At 33.6% G+C, this 20,784-nt stretch overlaps 1 protein-coding gene across 2 annotated transcripts; it reads right to left on the minus strand.

The window, feature by feature from the left end:
- Positions 1-1,957: 1,957 nt before the first annotated feature.
- Positions 1,958-20,576, minus strand: LOC145319949 (uncharacterized). 2 transcript variants are annotated; one of them, XR_013880056.1, is made up of 20 exons: positions 20,428-20,576; positions 19,224-19,340; positions 18,694-18,789; positions 18,318-18,374; positions 17,851-17,920; positions 17,558-17,638; positions 17,249-17,417; positions 16,978-17,027; positions 15,165-15,564; positions 14,191-14,801; positions 12,957-13,129; positions 9,936-12,396; positions 9,334-9,431; positions 9,038-9,238; positions 8,001-8,108; positions 6,710-6,796; positions 6,186-6,345; positions 4,001-4,094; positions 2,627-2,889; positions 1,958-2,224 (listed from the first exon to the last, which is right to left on the minus strand). XR_013880056.1 is itself a non-coding variant. In XM_080162352.1 (19 exons), the coding sequence occupies exons 1-19, from the start codon at positions 20,503-20,505 to the stop codon at positions 2,826-2,828; spliced, it is 5,175 nt and encodes a 1,724-aa protein (XP_080018478.1). In that variant the 5' UTR covers positions 20,506-20,576; the 3' UTR covers positions 1,958-2,825. The 2 variants fall into 2 exon arrangements, 1 of the variants encoding a protein (XP_080018478.1); XM_080162352.1 differs by having other exon boundaries at positions 1,958-2,889.
- Between the last annotated feature and the right edge of the window lie 208 nt (positions 20,577-20,784).

A 20,784-nucleotide genomic window follows, 5' to 3' on the forward strand; every position in this document is an offset into this window, starting at 1 on the left:
ATATTTTAGGGAAGGGCAAGGCAGAATTAAAATTTTAGAAATATTATGATGACTTAAAGCCCGGCAGTAAAGAGAAAAATTATATATATAACCTTACTTATGTTCTAGTAGCATAGTTTGAACCCCTAGCATTCAAAGGCCCCAAAAGGGAAGGGGTGAGGAAAAAAAGCTTGAATCCTCTATAAAATTTTAAATAATCAACCTTTGTGAAGCTACACTTCCAGTGAGAACTCAATTTGTTAAATAGTTGTAAAAATTTTAAGTTTTCGAAAAATAACTCTCACTACTAACATAGAGAAGGTGGATAATGTCAGGGAGTGCTTAAAACATATAAAATGCTTTTCTGAAAAATGCATCCAAATCGGTCTAGCGATATCTTCAGCTTTAGACAGAGAAAACTTGCATATTTTAATATAGGATATCATACGTAAACTTTGTAATATTCTAAATTTAAACAACATGCATGCTAAACATCTAAAAGACCTACCTGAAAAGCAGGGCAGTTGCAGAATGATGTTGCCTTCACCAGAGAATATTTAGCTCCGCTATTTCCTTTCACTTGAAACAATTCTCTGCCGCCTCCAAACTGACTTATTCTTGTGAAAGAAGATAAATAAATACCAAAATAACAATATTGAACAATATTTGACATTTTCTAAACATTTTAAGGTTATAATATAGCAAAAACGTCGAACATCAAAACATATTTCTGAACATTGGAAAGAAAATTCAAGTAATTTTTTTGACACGTTATCCTTGGCTTAAACCAAACAAGCCAACACAGGTGAGATATAGAAAAGCCTTAAATAGATTGACAATAAAATAAAGGGAAAAACTCCAGCATGGCTTCGAAACCGATTAATATCCAAAGGATTAGAACAGATTCTCCGCCATACAGAAATATCATTTATAAAATCGTATTACAGGCAGTTTTCCACGGATATTAAATTAAACCCTTCGATCCCTTGGGGCAAACAAAACTGATCCCTGACTTATAAATTTTCATTTTAAGATTCACGGAAAGCTGTCTACAATACGATGCGATAAAAAATAACATTTCTAACCTGATGACCCCATTTCTATCGACAATATCTAGGGCAGCATACAATTGTTCACCCAAGATACTGTACAAATCTAACAACAAATGGCGTGGAATATTCTTCTTAACCTTGTATCTAAACATAAAAATCTCTGTATTTTAATGCAAGGTAAAATAATTTGACATTTCAATCAATCACTGAGCTTAAAGGTTATCAATATTGAGTCAACTGGGATTTTTGTAACATAAATGTTTTCGTTAAGAATATAATTGCATGCTATATAATAATAGTTGCTGCGCCCCTAGCCTCTAGTGAAGGGTGATATGTCTGGAAAATAGCCTAAACTCACTCAAAGATATATATAAACCTACCCTGAAAAGAATTACCCATTCGGACGAACCATTTCAAAGATATTTAGATACAGACAAAAAAACTTTCTACTTTATATTGTAGGATAAAGTAACATAAGAACTTGGTTTGTCCGTTAAGATCTCATTAAACACTGAAAATATAAAGGTCTATATTCATTAAGAAGCCTTATTTAGATTATTCAAATATTAAGGATATTCCTAGATGCTAAGGGCGCAGCAATAATCTACAATGCTAGAAAAACAGGTCGCCTGTGGACAGCCATGATAGAAATTACGTATACATAAACCGCACAGAAAGAAGAAAACTGGTTTGATGGTCTATAAAGAATGTAAATCTGCACTGTAATCCAAACCATTTTTATAAGACGGACGGACATACCCTATTTATTTTTTTTAAAAAGCTGTGCTTCCTGAAATGACATTATACTTACTCGCTTCCAATCTGTTTAATAAGATCTCTAATTGTCTCCAGTAATATCTTAGTATCTGACATTATAAAAACATCACTTTAAACATTGTGGAACAACAAAAAAAATGATAAAAATATCTGAAAAGTAACATTTAATTAACTATACACAAATGAACAATGCAATGCCACAATAATAAATAGTTCCTGTAATTAATCTGCAGGTACTCTAAAAAAGATACACATACAGAGTATAAACAAACAAAATATTTATCAAAATAAAAAAAAATTAAATCAACAATTTACACCAGTATATTTATTTATACCTATTGCAAATATTTTTAAAAGCAATTGATTTTTTGTAAATTCAACAATTTATCAAGTTTTTTCTTATTGGAAGACATTACCTAGAAAGTTTAAAATGTCTAAATCTATATCTATAATTTTTTAAAAGGCAAATTTACTTTATGTTATGGTTACTTATTTTACTTTTTTCTCAATAAAAATGAGAATGTACAATATTTCCTACAAGTGATAATGTTTTAATTAGCAATTTAGAAAAGGCTTTTAAGCTTAAAAAAAAATAACATTATATAAGAGGACTATACAGTATACAATATGCATGAACGAGATTATCCCCTTAGAGCGGTTATTCTAAACTTTCTGGGACTGTAAACTTATCATTTCTTAAATAATTTTAACTTAAATGAAAGGTGTCATTATTTGGGCAGGTTAGTTTTCTTTTTTAATCTATTTTGTGGGATCAATTCTAATATATTTTTAAAAATATATAAAAATAGAATTACTACCTAATGTAAAATGCATTATTCTTATCCTCGTTCATGGATAGTCCAATTTTATTTTCTAAGAAAGTATACATCCTTGTAAAAAAAATGGTTTCAAATACATTGCATTACTATTATCTTTTATGAATCTATATTGATTAGAGGTATACAATTGATAAATTATACTAGAGCTCCTCACAGCATGTTGATTATGTATATTAATCTAAACCTTTGCCTGAATAAGACCAGCTTCAGTAAACTTGGCTATAATCTCGTTTGTATGGAACCTGAAAAATAATATTTTAAGAACTATCTTAAAAGTTTTAGTAAAGAATTTACGGTTGCTTTCCTCAAAGTTCCTAGTAGAGCAAAGAAATGCTAATTTTTAAATAAATTGAAAATTAAGAGGGATGAGGGGAATTGTTTTTCAATTTATTAAAAAATAAGAGGAGAGATTTCTGTGCTCGATAGACACTTTTAGGGAAGCACCGAAGTTAGTCCCTTAACACACAGACAAACTTATTCTTGGAGACAACGTTTTAAGGTCTTTAGGACGACGAAAAGATGACAATTTTTAAAAAATTACTAATTCCCACTACAAAATATCACGAGATCAATTAAGTTGTTTTTAGTATTTTGTTGTACAAAGCATATAATTTGTTACCAAAACACAAAAAATCACTAATCTTAAACGTGTAGTCAAATGTTTTAATTAAGTCAATGTGTTATTAATCATAACCAAATGTAACTATATATATGAAATGGTCCAACAGTTTGACTTAATAAGAGCATTTGACGTCAACTCAACACCCAACTTTACGGAATTACCAAGGAGTAAATGAGGGGACAATGGGCAATTAATTCAATTTAAGAGTTTACGCTGAAAAGCAATGAAAACCAGATTTATCCAGATAATTTGACCAAAATTGTAAGGGGATCATGGTAATATGATTCAGAACAAAATTAGTACTAAGAAAAAATAATTCACTTGAAAATTAAATTACCAATACATCACAATGTAGTAAACATTCTGTAATTAATCACTAGAAAAATCGTATTTAGAACTTCGTCAACCCTTCTCATATATTTTTAACTGCAACCTAAATTCAAGGGGTTCTTAGATTTTTAATACATAAATATTACATTAGAGTTTTTATATATAAGATGACATTTTCTTGGGAAAAAATAAAACCAGCCATCTTTTCTGTCTGCTATATTCAAAACTAACTCAGCTAGTTAACGGGGCATTGATGCGCTAGTACCCAAAGTCAGTCAGAACCTGCTGAATTCGTGCACATTCCCTTTAAGCCAGTACCCAAAGTCTGAGACTCTTAAAAATTAAATATATTCGATCCATTGTCCTATCACTTACTCCCTGGAAATTACGCAAAAACCTACCTTTGTGGAGAACCAGGGGGAGGGGGAGGTGGGGGAAGTTCCTCTTCCCTTTTATCACTCAGAACAACCAGTTTTATCTTCTTGTATTTCTTCACTGAAAATTAAAATATCATTTCGCTAAGTAGGTTAATTACATTTTTAGAACCTGAAGGAAGAAGTCAGAAGGTAAACTATATCCAGTGTGGCCACAACCAAAAAAATACTGATACTGAAGAAAAAAAAGGAAATACTGAAAATACTGAAACCTAAAATAAGAAAAAATACTGAAAATACTGAAGAAAAAAAAGGAAATTCTGAAAATACTGAATCCTAAAATAAGAAAAAATACTGAAATACTGAACAAAAAAATACAAATACTGAATAAGTATTTTTTTTATATGATTCCTCATTTCAAAATTTCATATATCATACCTTTATAATTTGGGGGATATTTTAAAGACCTTTTAATTTTGCCTCTTAGATTTTCTTGCACCAATTAAGCATAGGCTTTATCTTTGGACTTAGAGGATAGGTTATTAGAGATAAAATCATCCTTATATAATGAATTTTCCCAAGTTTTAAGATTTTTTGGATAGGCCTCCAGGTTCCGGAGCTCCAGGCCTCCAGGTGGTTTCTGGACAGGTAAAAAAAATAAAAATTTCTTATTTGAAGAGTTAGAGGTGAGTTTAAAAAACAAAATAAGCTTCTTTTAATATATTATTTACATATTTAAAGAAAAAATTACAATCGGCCTCCAGGTTCAGGTGCTGCAGGCCTCCAGGTGGTCTCTGGACAGGTAAAAAATTAAAATTTCTTATTTGAAGAGTTAGAGGTGAGTTTATAAAACAAAATAAGCTTCTTTCACTATATTATTTACAGATTTAAAGAAAAAATTACATTCGGCCTCCAGGTGGCCTCTGGACAGGTAAAAATTTTAATTTTTTACCCGTCCCGAGACCACCTGGAGGCCTTCAGTACCTGAACCTGGATGATGATGGTAATTTTTTCTTCAATTATGCAAATAACATCTAAAAATACGCTTATATTGTTTTATAAACTTACCTCTAGCTCTTCAAATAAGAAATTTATATTTTTTACCTGTACTAAGGCCACCTGGAGACCTGCAGCACCTGAACCTGGAAGCCGATGGTAATTACTTCTTCAAATGTGTAAATAACATCTAAAAATACGCTTATATTGTTTTATAAACTTACCTCTAGCTCTTCAAATAAGAAATTTATACTTTTTACCTGTCTAAAGGCCACCTGGAGGCCTGCAGCACCTGAACCTGGGTGCCGATTGTAATTTTTTCTTTAAATATGTAAATAATATATTAAAAGAAGCTTATTTTGTTCTATAAACTCACCTCTAACTCTTCAAATAAGAAATTTAAATTTTTTACCTGTCCAGAGGCCACCTGGAGGCCTGCAACACCTGAACCTGGAGGCCGATTGTAATTTTTTCTTTAAATATGTAAATAATATATTAAAAGAAGCTTATTTTGTTTTATAAACTCACCTCTAACTCTTCAAATAAGAAATTTAAAATTTTACCTGTCCAGATGCCACCTGGAGGCCTGCAGCACCTGAACCTGGAGGCCGATAGTACTTTTTTCTTTAAATATGTAAATAATATATTTAAAATATGTAAAAAATCTGACATCAACTACTTCAATAAACATCATGCAAATTTTTTTGGAATTTAAGAAATAATGAAAAAACTGAATCATGAAAATTTCCAAAAACTGAAAAATACTGAAGAAAATTTTCAAATACTGAATATTCAGTATTTACTGAAAATACTGAAGCCCCAATTTCCAAATACTGAAGAATACTGAAGAATTTCAGTATACTGAAGAATATGGCCACGCTGTATATCTATTTGACAGAAATATGGTTGAATACCTAAGCTAATCTACATGCCAATCTAGCCCCAAAATCATAAAAACTCACGAGTCAGAAATTTTACAAAAGAAAAAAATCATCCATGTTCTGAGCTGGATCTTTAAATCATTTAAGTGGTGAGCCAGATCGATGTGAGCCGAATTTCAGCCAATCACAGCGCGGCATTTCATAAAATGCTGTGCTCTCATTGGTGGAAAGTTGGCTCACCCCGATCTGGCTCACCACTAAAATAATTTAAAGATCCACCTCTGAATAATATAATATTTAGATTCCTGACCATTTAATAATGAACTTTAACACACCTGTCCTCTTTTGTGTAGTTGAAGTACTAGCTTGCTGCATGTCAAAGTCGACACTAGAGCCACTGGAATGAGTTGGGCTGCCCTTCCCCGGCATAACACCATCCTTGTATTTGACAAATTTCTTATTTCTTCCAGAATCCTTAGACACCCCGAATCCAAACTGGAATATAAGATTTGTTCAAGTTTCTAAAAGTAAATTTTATTGAAAAAAGACTTTGTAGGTATTCAATTTCTTATTGTTAATTAATAGTTTAATTTGTATTCTAAAAAAGGATGACGACATCCATAAAAGCGATGCTCTTAAACAGTAGACAAACTAACATTAACACATGTAGTAGAATGTCAGAACTGAATAATCAGAATATAAATAAATAAACCTAAAAATAGGACATTTCTAACATGCCTAAATAAACTAAAAAATCTATCTGTTCCGCAAGGACGGGCCGACCCTAATAGTAGAAAAAGCATTACCTTTAAAATGTAATTGAATATAATTTAAGAAGCACAACAAAATATTTACTTACTTTAACTAGAACTGGTTTACAAACAGAATTGTCAGGTATCGGAACAGGTGATCTGGGAGTGTCAGAATATTCAGGCCAATCCTCCTCCTAAAAGCATCAAGAATAAATTAGAAAGTCTAGATAATCCATGGGCCAATAGAAACACAGTGAAGGAACAATTCGACCACATGATTATTTAGAAAGTGTAATCATTTTTGTGCAAAATGTCAGTTATTTTTTTTGTTATTTAGCTAAACTACTCTATAATTCCAAATGTCCGTTTGTCCGTAAGAGACAAGGAGGGGGAAACGTGATTTTCTCGGCACCTTTATAAGATATACACCTGAAATTTTCGGGGATTTCACCAAGTCTTATTAAGATTCATCAATTAATTGATTCCTACATTTTTAAGTTTTCATGATTGTCTCGACTACTATTCATGATAGACAGCTGAAATTTTCAGGGATTGAATAAGTTTATATACTGCATATACTATTAACAAGTTTTTTTAAAGATTTGCTTTTTGGTTGGGGTGCTAGTTCGATTTAAGTTTTTGAGATTTTCTTTACTCTTTTTCGAGATAGGCCGCTGATATTTTTAGGGATTAAAAAAGTTCACAATTTACAAATTCACACAAAGTTTCATTAAGATTTGCTTGTTGGTTGAGGTGATAAATGACTTACTATATTTTCACGTTATAAATCTTACAACTCTTATGAAACTGCTCTATAGTTTATTTTTCCGGATATCCATCCATAAATTTTGAGCTTTGGTACTTATGGATGTTGTCATCCTTGTTTAAGAAAAAAAATGTTTTTAACATTAAATCTATTTATATCATAACCAATTTCTCTTTTAAGTAAAGTGTATAAGGAGGATTTCACTAGAAAGAAACTAGAAGAAAGTTTCCTAAAAGTTATAAAAATAAAACATAATACTCTTTTGAAGAGAAAGTAGTGTAAAACAAGAATAAAAAAATAGCTTCAAATAATTTACTCTGTCTTTTAAGGACATCCAAGTTTTTTAAATTTTTGAGTGGCAGGCTAAAAAATCTAAATACGAGAGGCGCCTAATTTTATCCAGGGTTCTTATGGAATAAGACAATAGACGATAAATTGGTGTACATCCCCGATGATAATAAACAAGATTACCCGTTCTGTAGATAAATAGTATTTGTTGAAACGTCTTAACCTTAATATTTTGAACTAACCAATCAAAAGTCAGTTTCCAAAGTTTCTGAGCCAACAAATAAGATTGGTACCAGTGTAAATAAATAGCCCATGTCCCGGTCCCCTCCCTCACGGTCTATTACCTCTATAACTGGTTCAGGTTTCTTCTTTTTCTGTTTCTTTTCTCTTGGCTTCAAGGTGATCAATGTGGGTGTGCCAGGATCAGTTTCTCCATACTTACGTTTTCTAGCCTATAATAGAAATAATTTGTTTCAGAGGTAGTGTAGCAATAAAACTATATAAAAGGCTCATTTTTTTGAAATCGTTCTTTTTAGAATAAATGCATAAATTGACAATATCCTTGTTTTCATAAAAATTTAGCTACCAAAATAAAAAAAATTCTAACCAGATTAAATTGAATTAAATATAGCCTATTAAAGTATAGAAATAATGCTCTGGTATTTTTTATGTCATTTGTAGTTACACTCATTTTAAAATATACTAGCTGCTACGCCCCTAGCATCTAGGGCTATTTATTTGAAATTATATGGAAGGGCAGAAATGTAGCTTAAAACCATACCCAGGCTTTTTTTTTTATAAAATATGAAATATCTTAAAACCATCCCAGGACTAATACGAAGTTTTCCTGTAAAGGAGAACCATATCAGTTTAGCGGTTAGTGAGATCCTTCGCTACAGACAAAGAACCTTATATGGCCATATCATAGCAATTTTTTTATATATATCATGCATAATATTCATTACTACAAAGTACATATTGCCTTTTCATGTGTTAAATAAGAAAAATTAGTCATAGTTTAAATGCTAAAATTTAAATACCTCACCACCCTTCCCTTTTTATTATGCAAAATTACCCCCCCCCCCCCCACTCGTTCCTTACCTCCACTGCAAGAAAAAAATCATCTTTTGTTTTTTAATAAACAGTATAGAATTTATGCTCATTAAAGCATCATGTATTTTTATTTATCCAACTGAAGATTGTTCTTGACATGAAACACTGTGTTTTGGACTTATCAAATAAAAATAACATGTTTAATTAAACTGTGTTGATCACTCTATGGTACTTATTATAATAGGAAGATAAAGTGTATAAAGTCTATTATTGCAAATTAAATTATATATCGACTTTATAATAGGTGAGTTCCAATGATCTGACTTACCCTTTGCTGTTCTTCAGACGCCATTTCTTGTGCCTCAACTTGTTCCAGAATTCTGCCACTAGCTGCTGGTAGTTTCTCTATTTGAAAGCCGCCATCAAGCTGCCTGTCAGCCGCCTGTTTATGGACCACACTAGCAGCAGCTGCCATTCGTTCTGCCATACGCTGTTCTTTTTTCCTCGCTCTTTCCGCCTCTTTGGCCGCCTGGAGAATTAAAATTATAAGTAGATATTACACATTTTCCTTTAGAGTTTTATTAGGCCTTACAAATGTCCTAAAATAAGAGTATTTATGGCTACCTGCATCTCCATTAGCTTGGATGTGACCATCTGGGCAGCGGCCATTGCCTGTTCCTTCTCTGGTGCAACTTGTGGTACTGCTGGTAAAGTGGGCACAACTGAATGGTCAACAAAATATATTAATAAATGGTTCCGATCCTAGTTTATTCAAACTTCCAAAACTAAATAAAAATTGCTAATTGTAAAAGTTAGAAAATGTAGAAATTTAGAACTATCAGGGAAAAGGGATCAGGATTCTGACAAACAATTCTATGTGAAAATTTCCCAACAACCCACTTCCTCCACCCCCCCCCCCCCCTTTCCCATTAGTTACAACGAAGTTTTAAGCCAACATTACGCAACTAAAATATACAAATTTTCAGCAGTGTAAATGGAAATAATTAGTTGAATCACGGCTCCTGAGAATAATATTCAAACTATCAGTAAAATCGATAAGTTGTAAGAGTTCTTGCTCGCATGTCTAATGAATCTGGATTATAGATGAGTAACAGTGTGAATCTACGTTTGTAGAAAAATTGTTTGAATTATAAATGGTCAAACCAACATATCATAGTTATGCAGTATCGGCTATAAATACAAAATATATGAATAGCATAAAATACCTGGAAGGGGAGATTGATACTGGTCATCATAGGTAGGTATCGAAGTTGGTAATGTTATGGCAGATTTGCCACTTACAGCTGGCATCATCGGTGGCTGTAGAGGAGGCGGATGCTCATCCCTTTCTAGCCCAAGCTCTCTTTCCAACCTCTCATCAAGAGACAATCTTTTGGGTGAGTCTGAATAGTCATCATTAGTAAGCAGGGCAGACAATGGAGGAACCAGGGAGGATGGATATTGCTGGTTGTGGCCACTAAGCTCAGAATCTGGAATAGTACTGTCTGGACGCATATCAGGTCGTGGGCTGTGCACATAGGATGGATGATCTTGTCGCATAGGAGATCTTCTGTAAGAAGGACTGACAGCTTTGTCAAAACGTTCAGGGGAACGTCTATATCGGCCACCAGGACTCCTTCCCCTAGGGCTATAACCACGCATTGGACTTCTGTTGTTGTAAGGACTACGACGTCCACCAGGAGGAGGGGACATCCATTTTCTAGGACTTCCAACACGAGGACTTGGTCTTCTTAGTGGTGGACTAGCACGACGGATTGAAGATGACCTTCTTGAATGACTAAGTCTACGTGAGGGACTTACATGTCTCGTAGGACTCAAACGCCTTGAATCGTCTCTGCCGTAGCCTTGGCGTGGAGGGCTGTATGGAGATCCATAACGATTTCTTGGACTATATCTGCCCGGGCTGCGTCTTGGAGGACTACGTGCATTTGGACTTAATCGTCGTCGGTCATAACGAGGACTATGTCCGTAACGGGATGGGCTATGTCTATCTCTTTCTCTTGACCGTCTGTAACCTTCTCCTCTTGAACCACTCCTGGGACCATGTGGAGAGTATCTCCGTGGGCTGTAACCTCTAGGACTCCGCCGATCTGTGCTTTCACGGCGGTAACGTGGGCTATAATTTGATCTAGTTTCATTCATGGGCCTGTTGTTAGGAGACCGGGGTGTAGGGGAGAGAGGCCTGTCCCTACTTCTATTGTAACCGTCATCATGGCCATATCTACGTGGACTGCGTGGGGGACGGGAGTCATAATCATTCATTCTTGGACTCAGTCGTCCAGAACTAGATTTCCTTGGGGTACTTATATGATCTCTTCTGGGACTATCTCTGCGATGTGCACCTGTAGATCCCCGTGGAGGACTTCTGTACCTTCCAGGACTGTCACGTCTTGTGCTTGAATGATCTTTTACACCTGGGCTAAGTTTTCGGGGAGATTTATCATTATACCTTTTAGGGCTGTAACCATTTCTTGGACTGTATTCTTTTTCTCTATCCATCGACACGTCATGCTTTTTTCTTGGAGATAAGTTATGATCTCTTTCTCCCCTTCTTGGACTAACATACTTATGTCGGCTATCATAAGAATCATAATTATCCCTATACTTATCATAATCACGTCTATCACCAGAATCTCTTGTATCTATGTCATTTGGATGATCCACCATAGACCTTTCCTCAATAAAGTTATTGTCTGGTTGTCTAATTGGACTACGCTGGTCTCTCATAATTGGAACTTTAGCTGGAGACCGACTGTCCCGCATTTTCGGCAGTCTTATTGGGGAAGGACTTTTTGACTCTCTTACCAGTGGCTTATCTTCATTTTCTACCACCTCAGTAGCTGGTTCTGGTGTATTTTCAGAGTCATCAGCATGATGTAGTGGTGCATGAAGATTTTCTGGAGTAGGATCTCTGCTGCTGTCAAGTTTGGGTAGGACAGGACTATCATCCTGTTCTGGCGATAACAACTTGTTATGGAACCCAATTCCTGGCGAGGATTTCTTGAAGGAAAAGCGTAAAGGATTAGGTGGACTGACTTTTTCTTGAAGAATCTTGTTAACATTAATTGGGGATCTATCACTGACGGTTTCATCCGTTTTTTCCTCCATTTTCTCAGCTTCTTTCTCATTGTCAGCACTTTTAGGTTCTTCCATCTTTTTGGATTCATCTTTTGCAATTAACTTCTCCTTTTCAGAGGTTTGATAACCAGCAAGTGCAAAAAGTTTATTCATGCCAGATGAAGAAAGAGGTGGAGCAACACAATCAGCCGAGTTTTCTTCTCTGTCTTCTGATGTATCCAAAGATTTATCATTTTGATCATGATCATCTTTGCTGGTGTCATGTGAAGTGTCCATGGATTCATCCAAATTTGAATTATTAACAGATTCTCCATCTTTATTTTTCGTTGCTTTTTTAGTTTTCTTCTTCTTTTTAATTTTCTTATCTTTTTTAATCTTTTCAATCAACTTTTTGACCTTTTCAAGCTTTTTGACATCCTTTAACTTTTTCTTTTTCTTATTTTTATGTTTCTTGTCAGTCTTGTGTTGTTTATCATTATCCGAGTCATCACTGTGTTGAGAGGCATGGGCTATAACCTCTCTTTCAAGCTCCTGTAGAACACTGTCAACACTGGCCTTAAGCTCGGAGCTTTTGGTCTCACGATCAACCTTAAAAATATTTAAACTATTAAAACATCTATAAAAATATAGCCTTAAAAAATATAGATATCTACTGTCATTTATTTTTACATATTTACTCTTTACTTTTTAACTGACAGAGCATCGTACTCTCATTACACTAACACAAAAGGACAGACCAACATATCAGATTAGCATAAACATTACAAACATAAATTTCAACTAGAAATTTTAAATGTCCATGATAGACAATAGACATACTATAACGAGAATCAAATTATCATCATAAACAAAGCTTTTTAAAATAAGTAGGTTGACAAAAAATTTAAAAATAGGTAGGTAAGTATATCCTATTAAATAATGTAGTAAGCTTTTTTTGTCTAAACCTCGCTAACCTCTGAACCGATATGGTTACCCTTTACAGTGATCTTTCTTATAGGCCCAAGAAAAGTTTTAATTATTTTGTGGGAGGGTATCTTCACCCTCCAAACAAAAATTGATACCCCCCCTCAACTTTAATAGCCCTATAGAATTCTAGGGGCATTGTCGCTAGTAAACATTAAACAAGAAAAAAAACATTTTAAAAATACCTTAGGATTATGACTCCATTTAATCTTAGTATCACAGTACATGGTCTCCCTGATATCCTGGTTGTAGAACCTGAGTACCTGACCCCTGGCCACCCTGTCCTGGGGCATATCCACACCGTGGGCTACAGAATAGTCAGATGGAGACAGCGGGGTAACACAGTAGGTATCCTCATCTAGCAAAACACAAATAAAAATAATGTAGAAAGCAAGTATGATAATGGATATGGAATAAGTGGATATTTTGATAGGGGAATTTTTGTCGTCAATTCATGATGCAATGAAATATAGTCTTCAGATATTGGTCAGTACGTTCCTCCATGGTGGGGATGGGATTTTCATAAGTAGGGGGGGGGGGGGGGGGTGGGGGTGGAGGGGAGACTTCATTAATAGCTAGTGGGGAGAAACATTTTATCAGGGCAAGCGAGAATCTCTCACATTACCAACGTATTCTATATCCATTATAAAAACACCTTATAGTAAAAAAACTAAATAAATAAAGTTTAAACATCTCATTTGGCTGGAATTCTTTTGATTTTTTTGTAAATAAAAAAGCTAGTCATACGGTTGAATTTTTGTTGATTAACAATAAATAGGATCATTTACAACTTAACATACAATTTTGGATATTTTAGCAAAATCATCTGATTTTGACAGTTATTTAAGGATAACTTTTGCCAGGGTCAATATTTTTAAAAATTGTTTTTTGATCCTTGATCTACTCTTCAAGACGAATTCATGAAGGTATTAATTTAAAGCCATGCTTTGATAGAAAAAAAAAATTTCTCCCACAGGGGGGACCTTTCCCCTTTTTATGAAAATTGAAATTGACATATTGCTGAAAAAAAGCTACCAGAACACATTTTTTTTGGTATCAATGATCATTATGTCATAAAAGGAATGGGTTGGAATAGCGCACCCATAGAATTTTTTAAAAAGTAGTAATTCTGAGTTGGTGTATTGTACATAGTTTATAAAATGGTTGATTTGGTAACTGTTTATTTGTGTTTTGAATAAAAGATCATGAATGACAAGTATTGTATTATTCTATTGAATACTATTTATAAATTAGGCTTTATTTTTAAAACTATAGTGGGCATTTTATGAAAAAGGTGTTTTTTGAGATAGGCGTTTTTGAGATGAGCGTTTTTTGAGATGACCCACGAATAACAACCCAACCGACCGATCTTTGGATTGTTGAAAAGCTACGCTATTGAAAATAATAAGTATATTTTACCTATAGAAGAAGCAATATCAATAGTTGTATCTAAAGAACACTCTTCCATCTTTTTATCATTCTTAGTTTTTCCTTTCTTCTTTTTCTTACTTTTCACAGATTCATCTAAATTAGACTTTTCTTTCTTTTTCTTTTCAGCACTTGAATGGACAGAACTAAGACGACTTTTAGACTTTTCAATCCTGCTACTTGATCTACTGCTCTTGTTCTTTTTCTTTTTGCTGCTTTTGGTAGATTTTTTCTCTGGTGGTGGCGATTTGTCTCTTTTTGGGGTTAAGCTTCTTTGATAGCTTGCGCGACTTTCTGATCTTGTGTCCTTGGGCTTTCTGTCAGAACTTTTACTTACTGACTTTTTGGTTTCAATAGAATTTCCTCTAGAATCACTTCTTCCTTTACCCTTTTTCTTTCCTTTTGGAGATTCTTCAAAAGAGGTATCATTAAAGGATTTGTCGACGCCATTTTTATCTTCCTTAGAAGATTTTTTCTTACTTTTCTTGTTAGTATCACGTGACTTGGAGCGCTCATCCATTTTGTCCTCATGTCTGTCAATTGATTTTTCACGCGACAAAGATCGGTTTTCCTTGCCCCGCCTTTTTTTGCTTTGTCCAGACCTGAAATACAGTTTTAAATTTTTAAAAAGCTCAGACATTATTTCTAAGGTACGTTTTTCCAGCTGCTTTAATTAATGGGTATTTTGTAAAAAAGTAAAAAAAACCAGCGGCGGAACCACTACAACTGCTGGAAACTGCAGACTACTAGCCGCCGCTGCCTGTTTAATCTATTAAAATTACGTAATACTGAAATATATAGTAAAATTCTCATAAGTTTGAAAAAGGGGAGGTTGGATGGATGGACAGACATGTCCTTGTCAAAAGCTTCTATATTTTAAAAGTGTATATTCAAATTATTCATATTCTAATTTAACTCTCCAAAGATTGATGAGTGTAATTACGTATTATAACAAAAAATAATACCTAGAACGTCTAGATGAGGGCCTTTCACTTATTCTTGAAGTTGACCTATCCTCTTTTTCCCTGGAAGTTGATCTATCTTTCTGTCTTCTTGAAACTGACCTTTCTTTATCCACTGACATTGATCTATCCTTTCTGCCTCGAGTTTTAGAATGATCCTTTTTATCCCTGGTAGCTGATCTATCCTTCTTATCTCTGGAGAAGGATCTATCTAATCCTTCTCTTGATTCTGATCTCTTTTCCCTTTCTTTTGAAACAGAAACATCTTTGCTCCTAGAGAGCGAGGGAGAAGAGTCTTTGATTGATCTTGATCTATCCAGAGAAGATGGATTTTTATTTTGAGAACTGTTTAGTTCTTCAGATTCAGAGTTGTTGGACCCAGAGGATCCAGATCGCCTGCGACCTAAATAGAAATTTTACTTATAAGGAACAATTTCAAGATAAGTTATTATTTACTAGCGGCTGCGCTCTTAGCATCTAGGAGCTCTGCATTTGAAGGAGTAGGGAAAGTAGAAATCCAAACAGGGACCTATAAAAAGCTTCTATGAAATGGAGAACTCAATTGGTTCAATAGCTATTGAGATCTTAAGCTAGAGACAAAAATACATTACTACTTTATAAAATATCCAGAGACACAGTGTTTCGCTCTTTTAGGGCTCATCAGTATGGCTCAATTCATCAGTTAATTTTGCACATGGCGGGGCTTAAACCGGGAACCCTTAGATTACCAGGCCAACACCTTTTATATAATAGGATATTTTCTAAATTACAGAAAACTTTCTTGTATTAGAATTGCGGGGAAAATCAAATTATGGTCTAGTGTCCTATCCAGTGGTGTGCACAGCATTTCACCAGGGAGAGGTCTAGATTTGTATGAAGGGGGGGGGGGGGGTTTAATGCAACCATCTCGTAATCAATGTATAAATGGCACTTAAAATTCGAATTTTGATCTGAAATTTTGCATGAGTAATCCTTGGTAGGTCTATTTTCCCTAAATCGAAAAAAAAGTTGGAAAAGTAACGGCTAACGGCTCAGCCGTTTAGCCGTTTTTTGGCTATTTTTAAGGCAAATCTGTCATAAATTATGTAGAAATTAACTTTTTGAAACATATTTTTGCTTTAAATCAAGTGAAATGATATAAAAAACATTTTTTAGATTTCTAGTACCAGCAACTACCGGCTAGAACCGTTTGAAAACGTTTTGGATCGGAAAAAAGCATTATGTGGAGAGAGGTTTCGTGATGGATTTCGCTTGAAAATACCCAACAAATGGCTAAACGGATGAGCCGCCAGCCGTTAGCCGCTTCTTTTTCCAACTTTTTGTTCGATTTAGGGAAAATAGACCTACCAAGGATTACTCATGCAAAATTTCAGATCAAAATTCGAATTTTAAGTGCAATTTATACATTGATTACGAGATGGTTGCATTAACCCCCCCCCCCCCTTATAAAAAGGGAAAAGCAGGCCTACCAAATATCAATTTAAAGAGAGTGTCGACACACAGTTAAAAAAGGGGACTATGGGCTGTTTATTACACTAGTCCCTAAAGTTTCTAATAACGTTTTCTTATTCGTTGGCTTAACAATTTTGAGGACTTTTAATGAATTTTGATTGGTTGAGTGTCCATACGTTTTAACCAATAATTGTAATCTAGAGAAGAGGGAATTTTGTGTAATATTGTTGGTGATGTATATCAATTTATAGGCCATTGTCTTATTCTTTTAGATACCTGGTTGACACCCCTCTAAACTACACTCTCCTTCTGCACGATAATGGTATTATCAATGTTTTCCTGGATTTAAATAAGTATCAATTACCTCTTCCGCTAGGAGGATCCTTTTTCTTCTTCATTCTATCCAAAATGTCCCTGAGATTACAAACTATCATAAATCATTGTTTTTAAGACGAAGCTATACCTACCTATTTACTTTTCAATTTGAATGATACTAATACATTTGTCGCGTGAGTAGCATGGCTAAACACAAAAATTTTGCAAAATTGTAAAAAAAGTTTTTAAGTTGCAAAAAGCAAAGATCCTACACTTCTTCTAAACATGAAAGTTTAAATTTTCTAATAAATCAAACATACCTTAAATCTTCCTTAGCTTTGTTGGTCTCCCTTCTCCTTGTTTCATCTCTGTCCTCACTCTTAGTCTCAATTCTTCCTTTCTCCTCATCAACTCTCTTCTTTCTTTCGTCTCTCTTTTCAAGCAGCTGCTCTCTTAAATCTTTTCTCTTCTCTTCTTTCTCTTCCGATTCTAGTAAAAAAACCAGTTATTCCTATACCTTTTTATTTTCAAAATTCTAGTAGGTAGGTACTATTTTCATTATCTACACCCCATGCTATTGCTATCTCTAAACATATATCCTAATTCAGCATCAAAACAGCATAGGTTACCTTCTTTATTATTTGCTTCAAGTGCTGCTTTCTCTGCTACTTCTCTTTCAATCTTTTCTTTGATCAGGTTCATCCTTGCTTCCTAATTGATGACCAACATTCATTTTATAAAATTGTACAGTGTTCTGAATTTTTAAACTACGGCTACTGCAGGAATATTTTAAGTTATTAACAATAAAATTAAATTACTTTTGATGATTAAAATTAAATTTATAAATCAAAAGTATTCTTAAAATGTATAAGTAAAACGAAAGAGCAAACAGTACAATTCAGGAAATCTAATGTTGTTCATCCCTGTGTTACTTCCTTTAGTCTCATCTCTTCTTCCATTATTTTTTGGATCTCTGACTTAGCTGCAGTGTCCTTAATAATAAATTATAAATAAAATATTTTTTTTTTAAAAAACCCATACCTAACTTGTTGAAATTATTTTGTAAGTTAATGCAAGTAAGAGTATTGAAGCAAACTATATCAGAGAGGGAGGGGATATTGTGCTGTTTATTGCACTAGTCCCCAAAAGTTTCATAATCACATTTTCTTATTATTGGCTAACAACTTTGGGGACTTTTATTTAGTTGTGGTTGGTAGGTTCATTAAGTTAAGTGTTCATACGTTTCAACCACTAATTAAAATCCATAGAATAATTTTGTGAATCATCATTTGAGAAGTACATTAATTTATCAGCCTTTGTCTTATCCCTTTAGATCCCTATATTTATTAAAAGAACAAGGATAATTATGTTCATAGAGATAAATATTACCTTTTCAGCTTTCTTTTCCTTCTTAGAGACATTAGAAATATCCTCTTCATCATCTTCCTATAAATAATACATCTGTCATACTAGAGATGTTAAAATTGTATTTGCAGATATAGGGGAAATGCCATCACATTACAGTGTGCTGTTAAGACTTCCAAGAAATGTTTTTTTTTATGACACTAAGACTTTTCATTAGCTCATAGACTCTGAGAAGGGCGGAGATCAAGAAGATAGTCTTAAGCCATCTCTAGACATATTTAAAGCTCCCCTGAAAGTTTTTCGGACAAGAATTTTACGAGATCTATAGCTTCAGAGAAAAAAAATCTTTCTACTTTATATTTTAAAATCAAGAGAAAATAGTTAAAAACCATTATAATACCTGAAAAATATCAGCCGTACGTTTTTTGGTGAGCTGAAAATTCTTAGCTGTTTTAAAAGCTTGAAGACGCTTTTTTGCCTGATCTCCCCCCAAAACCTAAAATAAATGAAACTCTTTTTCATTTTAAATTAGAATATTCAGAAATTTGAACTCTCATATTAAAATTTTAATAGTTTGATTAATATAATATTTACTGACTATTCAAACTATTCGAACAAGACCGAAAACGGTCATAGATGCGTAGATGTATTTTTAATTTAACATTATGATATATATAGATAAAAAGTGATATTTTACTTAATTTTCAATGTCCTCTCCCTAGTCTGTCAGCAACATAAGCGTGAATATCAAAAATTAAGCGACGAAAACAAAGGGTTGTAATCTAACAAACTAACTAACAAATCTAATAGCTCTTTGAAAGCATTTACTCCGATAGAGGTATACAACATTTCTTATTTAGTAAGTGAGGGAAGCGAATACTTATAGAGATGCTACAAATCTATAAAAAAAAACTTTGATTTATAATTTACCTTTTTCCCTACGGGTGCCTTGGGTTGTGGAGGCAGGGGCTTAACAGCTGTCATAGGATCTGGGGGTAGGGGTGGTTCATCATCAGAGAGGGGCGTTGTAGCCCGGCTTGGAGAATACTAAACAAAAAATAGTTTTTATATTAAATTTCTTACAGTAAACTTTCCCAGTGCTATCTGCAAAACAGCACTTAATGACATATGTTCAATAAAGTTTTCCACAGAAACTTAGCTTATACCAATAACTGAAATATATTTTTTTTAAATCAAGAAACATGTAGGTGATTTTCAGCTGTTGTTGGTGGGCAACACATAGTAAAATTAACGACCTTTTATCTGCCCCCAAAATTTTATTTTAGATATATTTCGCTTGTTGGCTATACATTACTCCTGACAGAAAATTCCTTAAGCAAATAATGTTGCGTGATTTTTGACAATTCATTCATGGAAAAAAACGCGGCAATTCATTAATTTAATTTGGGCCAGTTGAGTGGATCAATTAGTCTTTTGTAGTATATTAGCGGAGTCTAACCAAGCAAACGACACACAACTTCAAACTACGCCATAACATTTCTTAGTGTTATACGAGATAAGTAGCTTTAAAAATTATGCCTCATCGTCATACTCTTAAGGATAAATAATATAAAATCGAGTGAAAAAATCATGTGAAATAGAAAGGATAATTCTAACATTACTAAATTAAAGATAAGAGCTATCCTATTCGCGAGAACTATATGTCTGCCCACACCTTTAAATATGTAAATATAATGAAATAAAGAAAATAACGATTGTCGGTGCAAAATTACGTGAAATATTATTTTTACAAAACTTGAATATTTCATCCTAGCAATCTGATTGGATCGACTCTTTTCAACTAGACAGGATATAGGTATTTCTCTATTATGCAGACATTATTGAGAAATTTACTATTCTATTTCTTTTAGCATTAATCAAGTACACTTTTTGCAGTTTTCATTCACGAAATAAATATTTACTGATCTATAGTATAGATGTATATACATTGAGATAACTACATTCCTCCCTTTTTCGTCTGCTAGCAAATTATTTTCTGCTACTTGGCTGTTATTCAATGACACAATTTAGAATCGGCAACATCGATGGAGAGAGAGAGTTATTTAACCCCTTCCTCCTCTAGTATTTTACTCTAATCTTACAAGCCTGAACAAAAAAGAGAGGAAATACAAACCTGCGAGGGTGAATATTCCTCACTCTTTTTCTGTGGTGACCTGCTAGGCAGGGGTATGTGAGAAAACATATCACTCATATTATATCAACATATTCTCTGAAAACAATCAAACAGCTAGGTTCAAGAATGGTTTACTATTTATGGATTGGATACGGTTAGCGCTGATCTATTTAATTAGCCCAAGATATCTGAAATTGTTTAGAACAGAAAAAGATTTGATTTTTTAAATCTCCAAAAAATGCTTTTTGATTGAAACATACATAAGATATTGATCACATCTTCTATTTAAATGCAAAAATTTTATTTCTAAATCTCTATTCTATGCCTATTATAAAGTAGTGAGGTTTTTTGTCTGAA

This window comes from Acartia tonsa, chromosome 1 (genome assembly GCF_053477335.1).
Source record: "Acartia tonsa isolate MP-2025a chromosome 1, ASM5347733v1, whole genome shotgun sequence".
Classification (NCBI taxonomy): domain Eukaryota; kingdom Metazoa; phylum Arthropoda; class Copepoda; order Calanoida; family Acartiidae; genus Acartia; species Acartia tonsa.

Bases quoted from the DNA above. Each gene is read 5' to 3' on its own strand.
- LOC145319949 (XM_080162352.1), bottom strand. From the start codon at position 20,505: ATGAGTGATATGTTTTCTCACATACCCCTGCCTAGCAGGTCACCACAG. The intron at 18,790-19,223 runs GTAAATTATAAA...CATTTATTTTAG, and splicing joins AGGCACCCGTAGGGAAAAAG to GTTTTGGGGGGAGATCAGGC. The intron at 9,432-9,935 runs GTATTTTATGCT...TTGACCATTCAG, and splicing joins GTATCAATCTCCCCTTCCAG to TTGTGCCCACTTTACCAGCA.